Source organism: Exophiala oligosperma (genome assembly GCF_000835515.1).
Source record: "Exophiala oligosperma strain CBS 72588 unplaced genomic scaffold supercont1.1, whole genome shotgun sequence".
NCBI classification, from domain to species: Eukaryota; Fungi; Ascomycota; class Eurotiomycetes; order Chaetothyriales; family Herpotrichiellaceae; genus Exophiala; species Exophiala oligosperma.
The window spans coordinates 1,333,461-1,349,045 of record NW_015622818.1 but is presented as its reverse complement, the minus strand read 5'-3'; the positions used below and the strand labels follow the sequence as shown (position 1 = coordinate 1,349,045).

Below are 15,585 nucleotides of genomic sequence, written 5' to 3'. Positions count from 1 at the left end.
AATTCATCCTGATATGGTGCAAGTGCTTCAGTCACAACGCCTGCCCGGCGTCTTTTGTTTTTCGACTTTGCAGCAGCCATCCATGACCACCAATACACTTCAGTCCTTCAAACTCCGAGTCCAACTCCCAAGGCAAGAGGCAAAAATCCAAGTGTTTTGTCAGACCGAAGCCGGGGCCTCCCTTGTCCTTGTTGTATCCGAAATCTCCTGGGGCGAAGGTGGGAAACCAAAGGTAAATTGGCCATCAGACAACCCGTCGTCGCCCGTCATTTTCGCCTGTGCAAGCGAGTTTGTGAAATCTCCGAAACCCCCCTGCACAGACACAAACCTCCCCCCCCCCCTTTGTTCGCCAGGATGTGATTTCTTAACCCTTTGAGATATCCAAACTCCACGCCATCCTTTACTTGCTTCGATCGATCATGACTCATACTGTATCGTCATCGTAGGCGAACCGTACACCCCTCAGGCCTCTTCCACGCTCGCTCCTGGTCCATCCGTTGGGTCCTCGCACTCCCATACTTTGACAAAACGCCTCGTCCCCTTGCGGTCGTTCGTTCTTGGTGTTGCCGGTCAACATGCTCTGTATGCTCATGCAAACGCTCTCGACGGACTGCACGGGTGACCAACCCGCGCTTCCGAGGAGGTCCAGACAGATGATTCCATTGCTGTAGATGTGAGGGTGGATAGGTATGGGTCGGCCGGTGTTGGGTGTGGTGGTGGTTTGCGACTGCGGCTGCGACTGTGGCGGTGACTGCGCATGTGTCTGGGTATTTGAGATCGGTTCGGTAGAGGAAGAAGACGACGGCGGGACGTAGATGAATGTTACTTCGGGCGGTTCTGCGGAGGAAGACGTGAGTGAAAAACCTCTGTGTGCGTGCACATTAAGTTTGTTTTTGTAGATCCGAAAAGACGTGCTCTTCCTCTCGTGCTCTCTCTCTCTGTGTCTTCCTTGCAGGAAACGTACCTATCGGGTAATTGTTGGTGAAGATGAAACTGAGGCGATATATCTGATTGAGATACAAGGGGTTGGAGTCGAGGACCCGAATGTCAACCTGCCATTCTTTAAAGTCGTCGGCTTTGACCAGGTCAATGCCCGGAGGGAGATATTTGGCCTATGGACACACGCAAAACACCCGCGTTAGACTTGTGGCACATGGAGTGTACTTGTTTGTGTCTGAGGAGGCGACATTGGGCATATCGAACTTGTAGTAGATCGCCGAGGGGAGGGAGAGAGGGAATGTCAAGGGACGGGGCAGGCCAGGAAGAAGCGTACCTTTTGGAGTTCCTAGATCAAACGTGTCAGCCTTTGCATGTTACTAGAGTAACGGTGAAGGTGTCGACGGTGTTCATCTTGTACTCACCTTGCCTAATCTCTTTGCTGCGAACATCTTGAGGCTTCTGAGCGCAGTCAGGCTGAGAAGGAGTGTGTTCGGGACCCGTTGGAGGTAGTGGTTGGTGGTGGTGGGACACGAGGCAGCGCAGCGTTTCGAGATCCGTTTACCCCGCAGAGAGAAAAAAAGAGATACAGTAATGGGTGACGGTGACCGAAGATGGCAGTTCTATGTGGTTGATTTATTTCTTGCGCGCTGATGTTATGTGGTGGAATTGACAGGCAGGTAAATCCGACTGGAAGTTCACGGCGAGTTGATACAAAAAGGAATATTCAAAAAGGCTTGGAGGATTCAATGCATGTGACTGACTGTACAACACAGCACCATCGGCCATTCAAACAGGCAGAAGTTGTTCCTTTGCTGGGTCTACAGGTATGATCATCCCGCTTCGTTTCCACAGTTCATTGGGCTCGACATGTCAACCAGAGATGGCTGACTCGAGGCTATTCCAGGCCCCAACCATGCAGAATACACATGTGATGCAAGCTTGCATTGAAGCTACCTAAGGGTAGCCGAGGCGTAACTTGGGCTCACGAGGCTACCTACATTCAGGCAATCATAGATGATCATACTCGCAGCCCTGGAATACTTCTATTCTTGTATCAGACACTTTTCTTTGTCTTACTCTCGAGAGTTTTGTCGCATTATCCCTGGATAGTTGCTGTTTGAAGCTTGTGTCTAGAAAACATGAACCTATTATTGCGTGCTGAATCTTTTTTGGGTGTATTGAGATCGGCGCTCGGATACATTAAATATATTCCCTGCAAAGAGGATCGCACCAACACCAAGAACCCTCTGCTAATCTATTCTAGCCATATAATCTAAACCTGTACTGTAACACCTGCGCTCATCCAAGCAACAAACCCCACGTGTACCATCTATTAAGTGATGACCATTCAAAGCACGATCAGTTACAAACTCTAAGACGAAGTTGGCTCGGCCTTGGGCTCGACCTTCTGCTCCGGGGTCGCGTCGCCTGTTGTAGTACCACGAGCAGGGAAGCCATGCGTGATCTGTTCAAAAGACCCGCGGCGACCAGTGTGCTCATCGTTGAACAGTGACCATTCTCCAACCATTTCATCCGAAAACTGATCAATGTCCAATCCAATCATTTCCACCTCGTCATCAACCCTCAGGTGGAGGCCTGGAATGTACTTCAAGATCACGAGGAGAATGAAGGAGATGGTGAAAGACCAGCTGGCAATAGCAGCGATCTCTGCCAATTGTCGTGCGATCTGGCTACCAACACCATCAATGGCGCCCGGGGCGAGGGTGGCGCCATCGAGAGCCGACACCGAAGAGGATGCAAAAATCCCCGTCAGGAAAGCGCCGCAGATGCCGCCAATGCCGTGGATCTTGAAGACCTCGAGGCCATCATCGATGTGCAACCAGTCGTTGACATTCTCGAACAGGTTGACCACGATAGCCGTGATGAAGCCGATGGCTGCACCGCACCAGACGGAAACATAGCCTGCCGCAGGGGTGATGCCAACCAATCCAGCAATCGCCCCCTCACATGCTCCCACAACGGAGAACTTTCTCTTTTTGATATAGTCCATCATGACCCATCCAGCCACACCGCAGGAGGCGGCAAAGTTGGTGTTCCACACGGCCATCATTGCACGGATGCTGGCATTCAAGGCCGAACCGCCGTTGAACCCGAACCAGCCGAACCAGATGAGGGTGGTACCGAGGAAGATGATGGTGACATTGTGAGGCTTGTGGACATGCTTCTCACCGAGCCTCTTGCGCTTGCCGAGGACAAGAGCATACGCCAAACCGGCAGTGCCGCTGGAAATGTGGACTGGACCACCACCGGCGAAGTCCAGGGCGGGAAGCTGGAAGAGCCAGCCATTGGCGTTCCAAGTCCAATACGAGATCGGACAGTAGCAGAGTGTGGCCCAGCAGAACCCGAAGATGATGGAGGGAATGATTCGCCCACGCTCAAAAGAGCCACCGACCACGATCATGGTGGCGCAAGCACAAAACATGAGTTCGTAGAAGCTGAAAACGATGTCTGGGATGACGGCGGATCCCCAGGACGGTGCAGCCATGACCTAATAACGCCCGGGGTGAGAAAAGTGTTCGCGGATGAGTGAGACGGTAAGACTCACATTCTTCATGCCAAAATTCGAAAGGTCACCAATGAATGGGCCACCGGTGCGAGAGAAGGCGAGGCTGAATCCCCAAAAAGCCCACTGGAATGAACAGACAGCCATGACGGTCCATGCTTGGAAGATCATGGCCAGAGCGGATTTCCTTCGTGACATGCCGCCGTAGAGCAGACCGATACCGGGCACGATGACGAAGACCAGGCAGCCCATGATGACCTGGTAGACGTATTCCCACTCCAGGCCGGTGTAGGGAAGGTTGACATCCATGGCTTTGGGGTCGCCGCCATTGGGGATACTCGAGTTGTACTCTGGCTATGTACATAGGTGGAGTCAGTAACAGATCAACATCAGGCTCTGGAGTAGATCAACGTACAGGAGTCGGTGGGGTGGCCATTTCTGCTGCGAGGGCTTCTTCGACCTGCTGCTGTTCGTTGACGGGAATATTGGTAAATCGACGAAGAGGACGACGTGGAAGATCTAGGGAGCCAGAGATCAAGGGATATATACCATTCACCTACCACGAGGTACAATGTCTGGGGACAGAAGGGGGGGGGGTTTCCTCTTATCCCCACGCTAGATGAACGGATACGATGTGAGAGAAGTCGATTTTTCTTTCTTTCTAATCACTACGACTAAAATGCCGCCTTGTTGAGACGGTCTCGAAGCACATTCCTGAAGGATTTTCAGTCTTGGAAGTCCGGGCAGTTTCGACCTTGACCTAGATGGGTTCAAGACATCCGGACAGACATTGGGGAAGGTTGATAACGCATCTGAGTACCATCATTGGCCCAGGATCCAATTCACAAATACTGCGGCATCATAGAAAAGGAAGTTGGCCGTAGTAGATTAGCGAGCCTCGTTATCTGTGGAGCCGCGCCAAGACCCCAAAGACTCTGGGCGGCATCCAAGCCTTGCGCCTATCGCTGCTTGTTGGGCCAATGAGCCGGACAAAGTCGGGACAAGCTCGTCGATTCCATGTATTTGCGGTCGTTCTAATTTGCTTGGATTGATGCTTGAGTGTTGCTTCTGTTTGGTGGAGTCAACAGACACAATCAACTCGAGGAGGAGTATTGAATCGCTGCAAGACTCGGGCAGGGTAGGAGAGGCGAATAACGCAGACGAGCGACCGAGTGAGGAACAAGCCCGGGGTGTAATCCGTATTCTCCATGCAGCTCATTTCGATATGTCACACCAATAGCTTCCTGCACATTCTTCAGTTTTACTCCGGAAATAGTTGAGGGCCTCTTGAGTGCCACGTGGCGGCTGTCAGGCACATCCAGAGAAATAAGTGAAATCGGGAAGAGGAATTTTCTCATGTCAAGTGCCTGCCATGAAAAGTAGTAGCCGTATGCGGGGACATCAGGACTCAATAATCATCATTCTGACTGTACTGCACTGAGCAGCATAGAGTCACCGATGGCTCGCATGTTCACGCTGATATCTTTGTAGTTTGACTGCTGCAGCTGAATTGACATCATTATCGTATTGAGACCATGAGCCGTACCTGAGTCCATGGCTAGTGAGAGCATGTGAGGCGAGACTCGACTTGGTTGTGGAATAAGACCTTTAGATCGTGTAGGAGCATCATATTCTTTGCGACTTATAAATTCAAATTTATGCGACAGGAGGCAGAGGCGCTGTTTCAAAGTTTCTAGAAAGAGAATCTGTCCAAAATACGATCTTGTAGACGGAGCTCAAATGTATGCTGCCTAGACTCTTCAAATGTGACCACGAAATAGTCCGACCCAGCGACGCGGGCACGAGTTTTCTCAACAGCAGGCCTTTACCCTACACCAGAAATATCATATCCTCGCCGAGCCGCAAGAGGCTAGATTCTCGAGTCGAGTAGGAGCAGTACCGTGTCGAGGAGGTTCGCGTCTGTGTCTTTGTTCAAGCAACGTGTCTGTGCTCGCAGCACACTCGACCGTCGAGTCCTCGTCGAATACAATTGATCGTGCGCACATCTCTCCAGCAAAGCAAAGCCCAGCAATTTCTGTTGTTCCATAGTCATGGTAACTTGCACCTCGAGACAATCAAGGCACTCTGGAAAACGCCTGCGGCGTTTGGTGTTGACAGCCTCAACGGGTTCGTCCCAAAAAGGAATAGTAATGTTTTGATATCACGTGTAGTAATTAGTGTCAACAACCCCAAAGACAGCTGCCAGCTAGAATCACTTCACAGCCTCCCGTGACAGACTCTTCAACAGCTGTACCCCATCATGCCTATTTCCTTCCCGACCTGAGCTAGATCGGAGGATATCCTCAGGCTGAAACATGGATTCTTTCAAGAAAGATTGAAGGCTGCAACCTAGAACCTGACGGGGAATGGTGTGCTCATATAACCACTCGAAGTACGCACTGTTTATTGCGATGTGGTACGCAAGAACAGCAACCTCAGATGTCAATGTGATGATACCTATGGCGATGGCAGCAGTCAGTAGCTGTCGTTAGAGCCGTTCGCAGATTGATTCTACGGCGAACTGGCAGGCAAAAGCTCTTGAAAAGGTCTTGACGCCTTCACAACAGAATTGACACCACCGTCAGCTGTCAGGTGAGTTGATTGGCCGCGCACTCTACTGATCTCTTGTGTGGTTGTTGGTGGCAGAGCAGACCTCACACAGACCTCATGGTGCATCCTGCTCTGCAATCTCGGCCTCTACCAAGCTCCAACAGCAGGAAAACAAATCTCACTCTCTTCCTCGCCTGACGTGTTCTCATCTACCAAAATGCTACAATCAGCGGTAACAATTCCCTTTGACGTTCGCATTCTCCCCACGGACTCTCCCCTGCACCCATCCCCTATCTTTGCGTCGTTGATCAATTACATTCCGTTCAAAAGCCTGGATGTTCCCAATCTTCCCTATCGATTGTTTCCCATCAACAATCTCCAGAGAACAACAACAACAATAACACAGACAACGCTGGTCGCCATAGTACCTCGCCGAATTCGAGATCCACCCGAATCTGCTCGACCAACGAGGCCTCGAGTGTGCTCGGAAACTTTGCTATGGACCAATTAGACCAGACGGGATTCTCTCTGTTTCCTATGCCGCCTACCCCGCCGGTGAACAGAGGCAATACTACTAGGATGGTCTTGAGTGAACAACAAAGGATGGTTGCTATGGACAGCACCGAGCCCGGTTCGAAGCACCGACTCTCGGATGTTCAACGCTTGCGTCCTCCTCCACTGAAGCTACGCAAGAAGAAGCTGATCGAGGCCAATCAACCGTATACAACATCATCTCCTTTGCTTGGGTTTGAGCAATCCTTGCCGTCACCCACAGAGCTCGACGAAGAACCCTTTCCACATTTCGCCACAGACTATGAGGCACCTAGTCAGGGCACACACCTCGGGGTACCTCCACCGTCCGTCAGGGCCTCTTCGGTGTTGGTACCTGAATACAACATTGTCGTAGACGCCCCTCCCGAGGACCGAGAGCCTGCGATTGAGGAAGAGCCTGCTGCCCAAAACGATGTCTTGGCCAAAAGATCTTCGTATCGAAAGAGCCAATGGCTCGATGGTCAAGGAGAACTTGATCGCAAGAGACTGTCCATGTACTTGAGCGGAGTTCTCGATCCATCCTTTGAAGTCGTCGAGGATTCGAGCTATCTCACACCGTTGCCACATGATGCACGTGCGAGCATCCTACAGCATGAGAACCAAGCGTTCGACAATGCCTCTTACCCCGCGTCATTCTCGATGAGAAACTCTTGGAGATTCTCGGCTCTCTCGAACGCGTCTCACAACTCTCACAGACCAACCCCGATTCAGATCCGGGACGACGCGTCGGCCAAAGATTGCCACTGTCCCCCTGGGGTGATCATCTGCAAGTGCTGTTCATCTCCAGAGTTTGAGCGTTTCCGACGCGTTCACAGCGAGCACAAGTCCAACCCCAGCGTCAGCTCGACGACATGTTTCTTGTCGATCCCACGGGCGCGCTTCCGGTCCAACCTCGGCGAGGTCGAGGAGATGGACACCCCTTCGACACCGCCCGGGCTCATGTATGACTCTGAAGACAGCGACGAGTTCGACTGGTCCCTTCCCAACTCTCCGACGTTCCAAGAACGTGCGCTGCACTACCAAGACACGCCTACCCCGGCTCCTCGTCAACCCCCCACGACGCGACCCCCGGTCCCGTCCTTCTCCCTACCCTTTTCGCACGGCAAGCAGATCCGACCCCACTTCCACGTCGATCGGGCGGCCCAGCCTTCGCCACGTGCCGCCATGCAACAACGACAACAACACCCCTCACCGAGCAGCACGATCCCGACGTTGGCCAGCATCTCAACCGTGTCTACGTTCACGTTCGACTTCTGCGGTGACGACAACGACGACAATCAGACCGAATACGACTTGTTCGACTCCGTGACGGAGATCAGTGAGATCCGCACGTTCGAACCGGTCCAAAAGGCCAAGCCAGTCTTGGTTCACTGTCGCGGTCCTTCCCCACAGTCCATCAAGTATGGACACCACCATCATCTCCGGCACAAGGTGGCCGACAGCGATGACTCCTTCTCGTCGAACGGGAACAACTGGGGAACTGGATACGCTACTATCTTTGTACGATAAAAGTGTTGCTTTTTTTGGTCTTGTCCACAAATTTTCCTTTTGTTTTTTCATCATTATACTATGGGATACAACTTATACCAAATTTTTTTATGATTCATGGCTGCCGTTTATATGGGTTCAGGCGCATTCATTGTCGGCAAAAAAGAAGAAGACAGTCTGCTTAGCCAACGACCCTTTTTTTTCCATTTCATTTCCTTCATACCCCCAACTGCCTTGTTGTTGATGTTGTTGATGGCAAGGTCGGGGTTGCCGTCTCTATGTAAATTAGGATTACTCTTTTTTCAGACTGGTTCGGATATGGAGTTAAAAGGTTCGATATCGGAGAGAGAGAGAAAGTGTGTTGATGATGGATCGGAGTTGTCGAAAAGATGGTTGTGTACGTAGGAATATGATGTCTATCGGCCGCCTTTCAGAAAGGTTGGCTTCGGTAACCATTCTTTCCCTTCTTGGGTCCACTTCATGACTTTGTGCTTGTACTTTCTTCGCCTTCCTTTTCTTTTGATGGTGGTGGTGATTTCGTCGTGGTGGTCTCACGTTCGACCTCTTTTACTTCAGTGGCCTTGCTTTTTTCATCGTCGAGATGAGTATATGCACTGAGTGCTGGTTAGTTTTGTTTTTGTGAGTGGGCAGGTGGGTAGATGAATGGTGATCATACATTCTGTCCTTTCTGGTCCATGAATCTTCATATATATACCTTTCCTCCTCCGCCTTGTCGATTTCCCTCTGCAAGTATTCTGGTAATTTTTCTTTTTGGGTGTGAGGATGTGGTTGAGTTTTTGAAAATGTCATTTTGTAGAGTTTTTGTTTTTTGCTTGTTTTCTCTGGTTGGTAGTAACTTTGTATTTGTGAATGTGTTTGTATGTGTGTGAATGTGGTATGTCGGGTGTCTTTTGGTGGTACTCGTTGAGATGTCAATATTGGGTTGACGTTGTCATGGTATGGTGTACACTTTTGATGGGTGGCGAAGAAGGGGAGAGGTAGGGAGGTATTTATAGGCTTTCGTTTTCCATGTACACTCATTTACACCCCCCCTCCCCCCTTGTTCACTACATGGTACGGAAAAAACAAGTAATTGGGGTCAGGTACGTACGGAATCAAAGTCGCGATGATAATGTGTTTGCGTCAGAGAGGTCTCATGCAACGGCTTAGAAGCCCATTATATCACTCATGATACAGTAGTGAGTTATGGCAGATACAGGGTTTATGTCATCGGCATTCTCTCGGTCATGAATGGGAGAAAAGCAACGGGGGGGCAATCGAGTCAAAACAACCTGGAGAGCGAACCCGGCATTTGAGCGATAACTATCTACTGTATCACAGTACTAGGTACGAGTACGAGTACGTCATGTCTCGCTTATCATCGAGATGGGGGGGGGGAGGGGAGGGGGAGCTACATACAGTACAGGGTCCTCGACGAGCGAACGGCGAACCAGACATCAAATCACGATTACCTTACTAGGCAAACTTCCTCTACTCCGTGCTCGTCCTCCCCCCCGCATGGGAAACTGTTTTGATGATTCACGGCTTACCAAATTCCATGCGGGATTAGTTGTCGTCAAATCCACCTACTGTAGGTAACTCCCTCGAGATACGAGTACCCACGGCCACGGCACGAGTTCCTTGGTCCTTGACCCGAACTTGTTAATCTCTTCGCGGTAGCCGGGAGCGACATCGATCAGAAGGCAAGTACTCCGCATTCCGTACGTACAGTATATCACTCTGTCTCTCACTCCTCACCAACCCACAGGTTCCCAAGTGCGAAACGAACCCAAGGTGTTATTTGTGGATATGAGTTGTGAAATAAACACCGTGACCTCACACCCAATCGAAATAGGGACAGGAAACACTTTGAGATTGAACCGAAAGACTCTCCGTGATCCGCGTCAGCACATTTAGATCTACGCCTTCCCTTTAACCTTTGAAACACCTCCATCGACAATGAGATTCTGTCCCGTCACGAAGCCAGCTCCGAGAAGATACTCGCAAGCCTCGGCGATGTCCTCGGGCATTCCTGCTCGGTTGGTGGGATGAGTGTTGACGTCGTCCTCTCCATTGTCCCAATCTTCGCCATTCTCATCACCAGAAGGGTTCTCATGAGTGACCTTGACCCGGCCAGGTGATACCATGTTGACGCGAATCCCAAATGCCTGCATCGAAACGGCCATGCTTTGAGTGAGGCCAAGCAAGCCCGCTGATGCCCATTTCGTTAGCGACGGCCAAGCTTAACAGATCGTTAGGTAGTCGACCACCGACTTACCCTTTGACGAAGCATAACCTTCCTGGTTCGGATCCGATATGAGTGCCCGAAAACTACTGACGTGGATGATACATGGTCCCGCGCGGCCAACATTCGAGTTGGGGAGTTTCTGTTTGTCTTCTTGCCGTTCGACCTTCATGTACGGGATGCATGCTTGCGATGTCACAAAAGGTCCGGTCAGATTCGTCTCGAGGTACGCCTGCCATTGGTCCAGAGTGGAAGGATCGGCCATGGTCTTCCCATCTGCCCAGTACGGGTGCGAAATTCCAGCATTGTTGACAAGAAAGTCGATACGGCCATCGAGGAATTTGGCAGCCTTGTCGATGGTCGAGCGGATCTCGTCCACATTTCGCAAATCACATTTGGACCACGCAACTCGATCAGCATGCTCCTTCAAATGTTCTTCTGCCGTGTGCTTGACATTGTCTTCATTGACGTCGAGGATAAATATTTTGTGGCCGCGAGACACAAAGTGACGGGCCAGTGCTCGTCCGATACCTGTTGCCGTCGGTCAGATTTCTGGAAATGTCAAGAACATAATCTCTTTCATACATACCCTGGCCTCCCCCACTGATAACTATCCTGGCTTGACCTTCTATCATTCTGATGGCTTCTTGATCCGATATGATACTCAAGACGAACCAGTCTTCAAATGTCCATTAACCTGCTGTTGAGATATCTCCTTGGCTAGGCAATAACAATTCAACAGGAATATCAAATGAAGTGAAAATTTTGGATACATCTTTACCGTGTCATGTCTCGATATTATGCAGTCACGACAGTTCGAATGCTGGGTCGATTGGTGTTGATGCAACGGCATGTCACTCCGTCCTCAGGCCGATGACGCAGTGACTCGCCAAGAGATATTGCATCAAGCATCAAACACTTCCGCCATCGCCCAGGCAGGGATCCTGATGTGCGTTCTCTTATCGTGCTTGGTTCGACGTCGATTTCACCGTCGCCTTGGCCGAGGCTTTCAACATGTCTTGCAGTGCTCGAGAGTTAGGCCATTTCAGAGCACATCGGTCCAAGACTGTCACGGCAAGCACGTAGCCTTCTTGAGAGGCATCTTGCGATGGATCTGAAAGTAAGAGTGCCCCAGCTTTGTAGGCCCAATGTGGTGTGAAGATGTTGAAAATCATATGCTCGTCGTGATATGAAATGAGAAGTTGCATGGCTGTCTCCGAACTTGGTCTGAGTAGGAACGCTGTTTCGCTTTTCGCGGCTTGGACCAATGGGTTCAATTCCGCTCCGTCCGACTCATAAGCATTCGTTACATCCATATCTTCCATTGAGAGTCCGTCTCGGAATCTTGACTGCATTTTGTATAGGCTACAAAGATGCATGAGACTGTTTGGTAGGGCTAGTGTCTGTGCATCGTCCTGTATTTCGTGGTCAGTCCCATCGTTTGTAGTCGTATGAATGCAACCTATCTACTCACCGGCTCGACAAGGCCGGATGGCCGATCCAGTGCGGTGGCCATCTGATTCCCAACACAGTATGTTGTCGCTCTCAGCGTAGCCAAGGCATGGGAAGTCTCCTCGACTTCTCTAGCACTCAGTTCCATTTCCAGGTGATGAGCAAACGCCACCTGCTGCCCCAGGCTACCGGTCTGAGAGTCAAAGAGGCTACGCATGGCGAGCAGATTGACGGCCTGTAGTGCTTCGAGGTTCAGTTCAGCAGTCACTCTGTCGGCATGAGTCAGCGCTTCGCGGTGGTAAGTGTCGGACAGCAGGACCAGTTGAGGATTGTTGCCAGGTAGGCAGTGGCATGCAATGGAATAGACACCATTCAGGACAAATGCCTCAAAAGGAGACGCCTCTGCCCGACCAAGCTGGGGATCGGTGAAGAGCTGCGACTCAGGGTCCAGGATCGGGTAGACCTGATGTATCGTGGCGAAGTACATATCGATGAGGTATTGGTGTAAACCCGCATCCCAGGACCATGTCGGAGGGATTGCCAGTCTTGAGCTCGACTGGTTGCTTCGGAGCTGACCTGGGCACGCGAGCAGGTTGGATGCAGAACCCCCCAAGGGCGCGTTCTCACCTAGGTACCTGAACGCATCTCGAACGAGCACAAAGCGTGGCCGGTGGGATGAGGCCGTTGTTTCTGGCTCGGCTGATGATGTTGATGATTCTGCGCCAGTTGCATGGCCTCTCGCTTCCAATGACTTCAAGTGGTCCACCAAGGAGGCAATGTACCTGGTCGTCGTTAATCATGTTCACCAGTGGGGGAAATGGCAATGTCCGGGATGGACCTACGTGCGCGGTAGATATTCCTTAGAGACATGATCCAAGAAGACACAATCTGCGCCAACTCTGCTGCAGTTCGCACAGGCAGGGAGCTGCGTATCGCATCGTCTTTTGGCTTTGCGACATCTCCTACAAGCGGGGAGCAGCGCGAGGAGTGTGTCGAGATCTGTTACTTCCATCTCGTGTTGCATGCATCATGGAATATTCTTCAGCGAGATCTCTTTTGTTGGCTCTTGTGCCACTTGTGGAAAGCGCCCTGACTGCAGCTTCGAATTGGTGCAAGGCAAGGTATTGCAATGGTATGAAGAATTCAGTGAAGCGGAATTGGACCCTTGATCATCTCTCGCCTAAATTTGGAGCCTGCAAGACAGATTCCTGTCGCCCGTGTCTTCCTAAAGCGGCCTGAGGTGGGGGCTTCCTCGCGCCCAAAAGGCACTCCCAGCAGGTGCCCGGAGAATGCCAATTTCGAGTATGAATAGGCGACCAAGTCGGCCCTTCATCTGATTTTCCAGGCAGCTTACGGGCTATTACGGGCTATTTAGGGGTGGCCAGATTAGGCTAGTAAGCCAAAGTTTTACTTGAAATCAGTTAGGCTTCCCCAACTCCAAACATCCCGCCCCTCTGATCTTCTCTCGACCTCGTTATCACTGGTAATCTTCGAGCGAAAGCCCGGATTTTGAAACACCTGACCAGGTCCAGAGGACGAGCCTCTGCGACATCCCCCAGCTCATTGCCTGACCATGTCTAATACTCCTAGAACGCAAGGTTGAGTGACTGCTGCCAATACCATGGGGTCCAACAATCGAGTAAGAAGGCGCGTGGTGTCATGTGCACGATGTCGAAAGAGGAAAATCATGGTGCGAGATCTCTAGTAGTACGAGAAGATGTCTGACTTTGCTATAGTGCGATGCCCAGGCACCTTCATGCTCAGTCTGTGTGGCCGCTGGAGTTCCGTGCGTGTCGCTGGACACAGCGACGAACGCGACTGCTCCACGAAGCATCGCAAGGTACCTGGAAGGACGCATTGCCGACCTTGAACGTCTGCGTGGTAACCTGCCGCCACCAGAGACAGGGTCGAGCAATCTGCCCGGGGACGGCATTCCACCGACCTGCGATATAGGAAGACTATCACCCATCATGTTACGGGACACAGCAGTGAATTATGCTCTTCACGACATCACCCCATGCTTTCTCGGACTCACTGAAGCTATTCGCCTACCAGGCTGTTCGGCAGCACCGACACAGATTCCATCCGCGAAGAAGTCGTTTGGTCTGAACGATCTAGACGAAAACCATCCGCGATCGATATTGAACCAACACCCCTCGAATCTGCCCCTGTCTTCGGTTCCAACAGGAGTCGCTGAATTCCTCTTCGACATCTACATAAACAGAATCATCCAACAGTATCCCATCTACCATTCCAGTGATGCAATAAGAGCGTTCCATGCTGTTTTCAGGAGGCAAGCGACAGAGACATCTGGCGACTCCCAACCAAAGGCACGAGACTTGTACATGGTAAGCCTGATCATGGCCATCTCGCTGTCGACAGCCGCGCGCAACAAGCAGGCTAGAGCACAGTCTCTTGGGACCGGGCTGTTTCGCAACGCCATGCTCTACGTCCCAGTGGTTCTCTCCAACGACCTCTCGGGACTTCAGGCCCTGCTTTTACTCATTCAATACACCTTTCTCAATCCAACTGTGGCGAACCTGTGGCTGCTTACTGGTATGTCAAGCGAAGCGTGCATTGACCTTGGCCTTCACCGAGAACTTCCAGAAATTACAGATATTGATGTCCTCGAAAGGGACATGCGCCGTCGAATATTCTGGTGTGCCTGGGAGATGGAAGTCGCCGTCTCCGCGCCATTGAACCGGCCTATCCGCACTCGGAACAAGTATATCAGTGCAGCATTCCCAGCTGAATACGGAGACTACGGTATAACGCGTGATGGTATCAACATCAACGCACCACGAGCTAAATTCATCTCGAGAAGAATATGGCTCTTTCGCAAAGTCGAGTCTTCAATCATGTCTATTCTATACCAGAACGAACCCTTACCGCCAGACTGTCCGTCTCTGGAGTCCTGGATGGCTGAGACCGAGCTTGAAATTTTAGGCTGGAAAGAAGAAGTCCATCACAAAGCCTCCTTGAATCAGGACTCCTCTGTCAAATCACAGTGGGACGAGATGGAATTGTATGCTGATATCGCGTACAACTACATCATTGTCTTGTTGTTTGGTTCATGTCCCAGAATCAGGACACCGTCCCGGCAACATCTTATGAAAGCTTTTGCTGCTAGTACAGAGGTTGCCACCGGATATTGGCGACAGGCAAACACAGAATTCGGCTACATGAAATATGTCTTTCATCCCTGCCATCACACCTTCCTGTCGGCAATAGTCTTCCTTCAGACTTTGCAGTATTGCCGGTCCGAGATTGCTGATGCTTACGAGATAGAGGAGGTGGAAGAGTTCATGGAACGTTTTTCACGATTCTTCTCAACAATTTCCGAACGCTGGCCAGCCGCTACCCAATGCCTCCAAGAATACGAAAGGCTCTTGGGGCCGATAAAGCAAGATTATTTGGACTTTCTCCTTCTTCGGAAGCAGAGCACATCCGAAATTGACTTGCTGCAGGGTGCACCTATGGATGACTACCTTGATGGGACAGCACACTTCCACGATCCATTCGAAATTTGGCCAGTGACGAACCCACTCTTGAGCTCGAATGGAAACGATGCCTTTGACGCTTACTCGTATTTGCCATACGACTGGAATGCTGAATTTGGGTTCGGAATGGATTTGGCACTTTCGAATCAAGAGGCCTGAATCACTATCTCCATCTATTCAACGCTGATATCTACATTCAGCCCGTTCTACTCACGCTACAACAGCCATTAAACTATCCACAGAATCTTCAGAATACACGAAATTGGCGCAGCTCGCTGCCGGATTCTATGTGTCCGACGAGCAGATGTACTCGTTTAAGCCTTGTTGTCGCCCAT

The 15,585-nt window shown here is 51.0% G+C and overlaps 6 protein-coding genes across 6 annotated transcripts; 1 reads left to right on the top strand and 5 right to left on the bottom strand.

Annotated features, from left to right (window-relative positions):
• Positions 1–328: 328 nt before the first annotated feature.
• Positions 329–1,638, bottom strand: PV06_00456 (uncharacterized protein). Its single transcript, XM_016400957.1, has 4 exons — positions 1,362–1,638; positions 1,274–1,285; positions 965–1,112; positions 329–837 (listed from the first exon to the last, which is right to left on the bottom strand). Exons 1-4 carry the CDS (start codon positions 1,386–1,388, stop codon positions 425–427), a joined length of 600 nt encoding a protein of 199 aa, XP_016268010.1. The 5' UTR covers positions 1,389–1,638; the 3' UTR covers positions 329–424.
• Positions 1,639–2,125: 487 nt separating this feature from the next.
• Positions 2,126–4,039, bottom strand: PV06_00455 (uncharacterized protein). Its single transcript, XM_016400956.1, has 3 exons — positions 3,879–4,039; positions 3,506–3,817; positions 2,126–3,448 (listed from the first exon to the last, which is right to left on the bottom strand). The coding sequence occupies exons 1-3, from the start codon at positions 3,897–3,899 to the stop codon at positions 2,312–2,314; spliced, it is 1,470 nt and encodes a 489-aa protein (XP_016268009.1). The 5' UTR covers positions 3,900–4,039; the 3' UTR covers positions 2,126–2,311.
• Positions 4,040–6,597: 2,558 nt separating this feature from the next.
• PV06_00454 (uncharacterized protein) lies at positions 6,598–7,507 on the bottom strand. Its single transcript, XM_016400955.1, has one exon. The coding sequence runs from the start codon at positions 7,130–7,132 to the stop codon at positions 6,779–6,781; it is 354 nt and encodes a 117-aa protein (XP_016268008.1). The 5' UTR covers positions 7,133–7,507; the 3' UTR covers positions 6,598–6,778.
• A 2,465-nt stretch (positions 7,508–9,972) lies between these two features.
• On the bottom strand, positions 9,973–10,933 carry PV06_00453 (uncharacterized protein; the record flags this gene model as incomplete). Its single annotated transcript, XM_016400954.1, has 3 exons — positions 9,973–10,265; positions 10,332–10,829; positions 10,888–10,933. The coding sequence occupies 3 exons, from the start codon at positions 10,931–10,933 to the stop codon at positions 9,973–9,975; spliced, it is 837 nt and encodes a 278-aa protein (XP_016268007.1).
• Positions 10,934–11,257: 324 nt separating this feature from the next.
• Positions 11,258–12,774, bottom strand: PV06_00452 (uncharacterized protein; the record flags this gene model as incomplete). Its single annotated transcript, XM_016400953.1, has 3 exons — positions 11,258–11,713; positions 11,773–12,532; positions 12,593–12,774. 3 exons carry the CDS (start codon positions 12,772–12,774, stop codon positions 11,258–11,260), a joined length of 1,398 nt encoding a protein of 465 aa, XP_016268006.1.
• Positions 12,775–13,418: 644 nt separating this feature from the next.
• On the top strand, positions 13,419–15,409 carry PV06_00451 (uncharacterized protein; the record flags this gene model as incomplete). The annotated part of the gene is made up of 2 exons (XM_016400952.1): positions 13,419–13,457; positions 13,487–15,409. 2 exons carry the CDS (start codon positions 13,419–13,421, stop codon positions 15,407–15,409), a joined length of 1,962 nt encoding a protein of 653 aa, XP_016268005.1.
• Between the last annotated feature and the right edge of the window lie 176 nt (positions 15,410–15,585).

Coding starts and splice junctions, on each gene's coding strand:
- PV06_00455 (XM_016400956.1), bottom strand. CDS start 3,899: ATGGCCACCCCACCGACTCCT. Junction 3,818..3,878: donor TGGCCACCCCACCGACTCCT/GTACGTTGATCT, acceptor CTATGTACATAG/CCAGAGTACAACTCGAGTAT. Junction 3,449..3,505: donor CGAATTTTGGCATGAAGAAT/GTGAGTCTTACC, acceptor GGGCGTTATTAG/GTCATGGCTGCACCGTCCTG.
- PV06_00454 (XM_016400955.1), bottom strand. CDS start 7,132: ATGTGGCAACGGTGTGAGATAGCTCGAATCCTCGACGACTTCAAAGGA.
- PV06_00456 (XM_016400957.1), bottom strand. CDS start 1,388: ATGTTCGCAGCAAAGAGATTAGGCAAG. Junction 838..964: donor CACCAACAATTACCCGATAG/GTACGTTTCCTG, acceptor CTTCCTCCGCAG/AACCGCCCGAAGTAACATTC.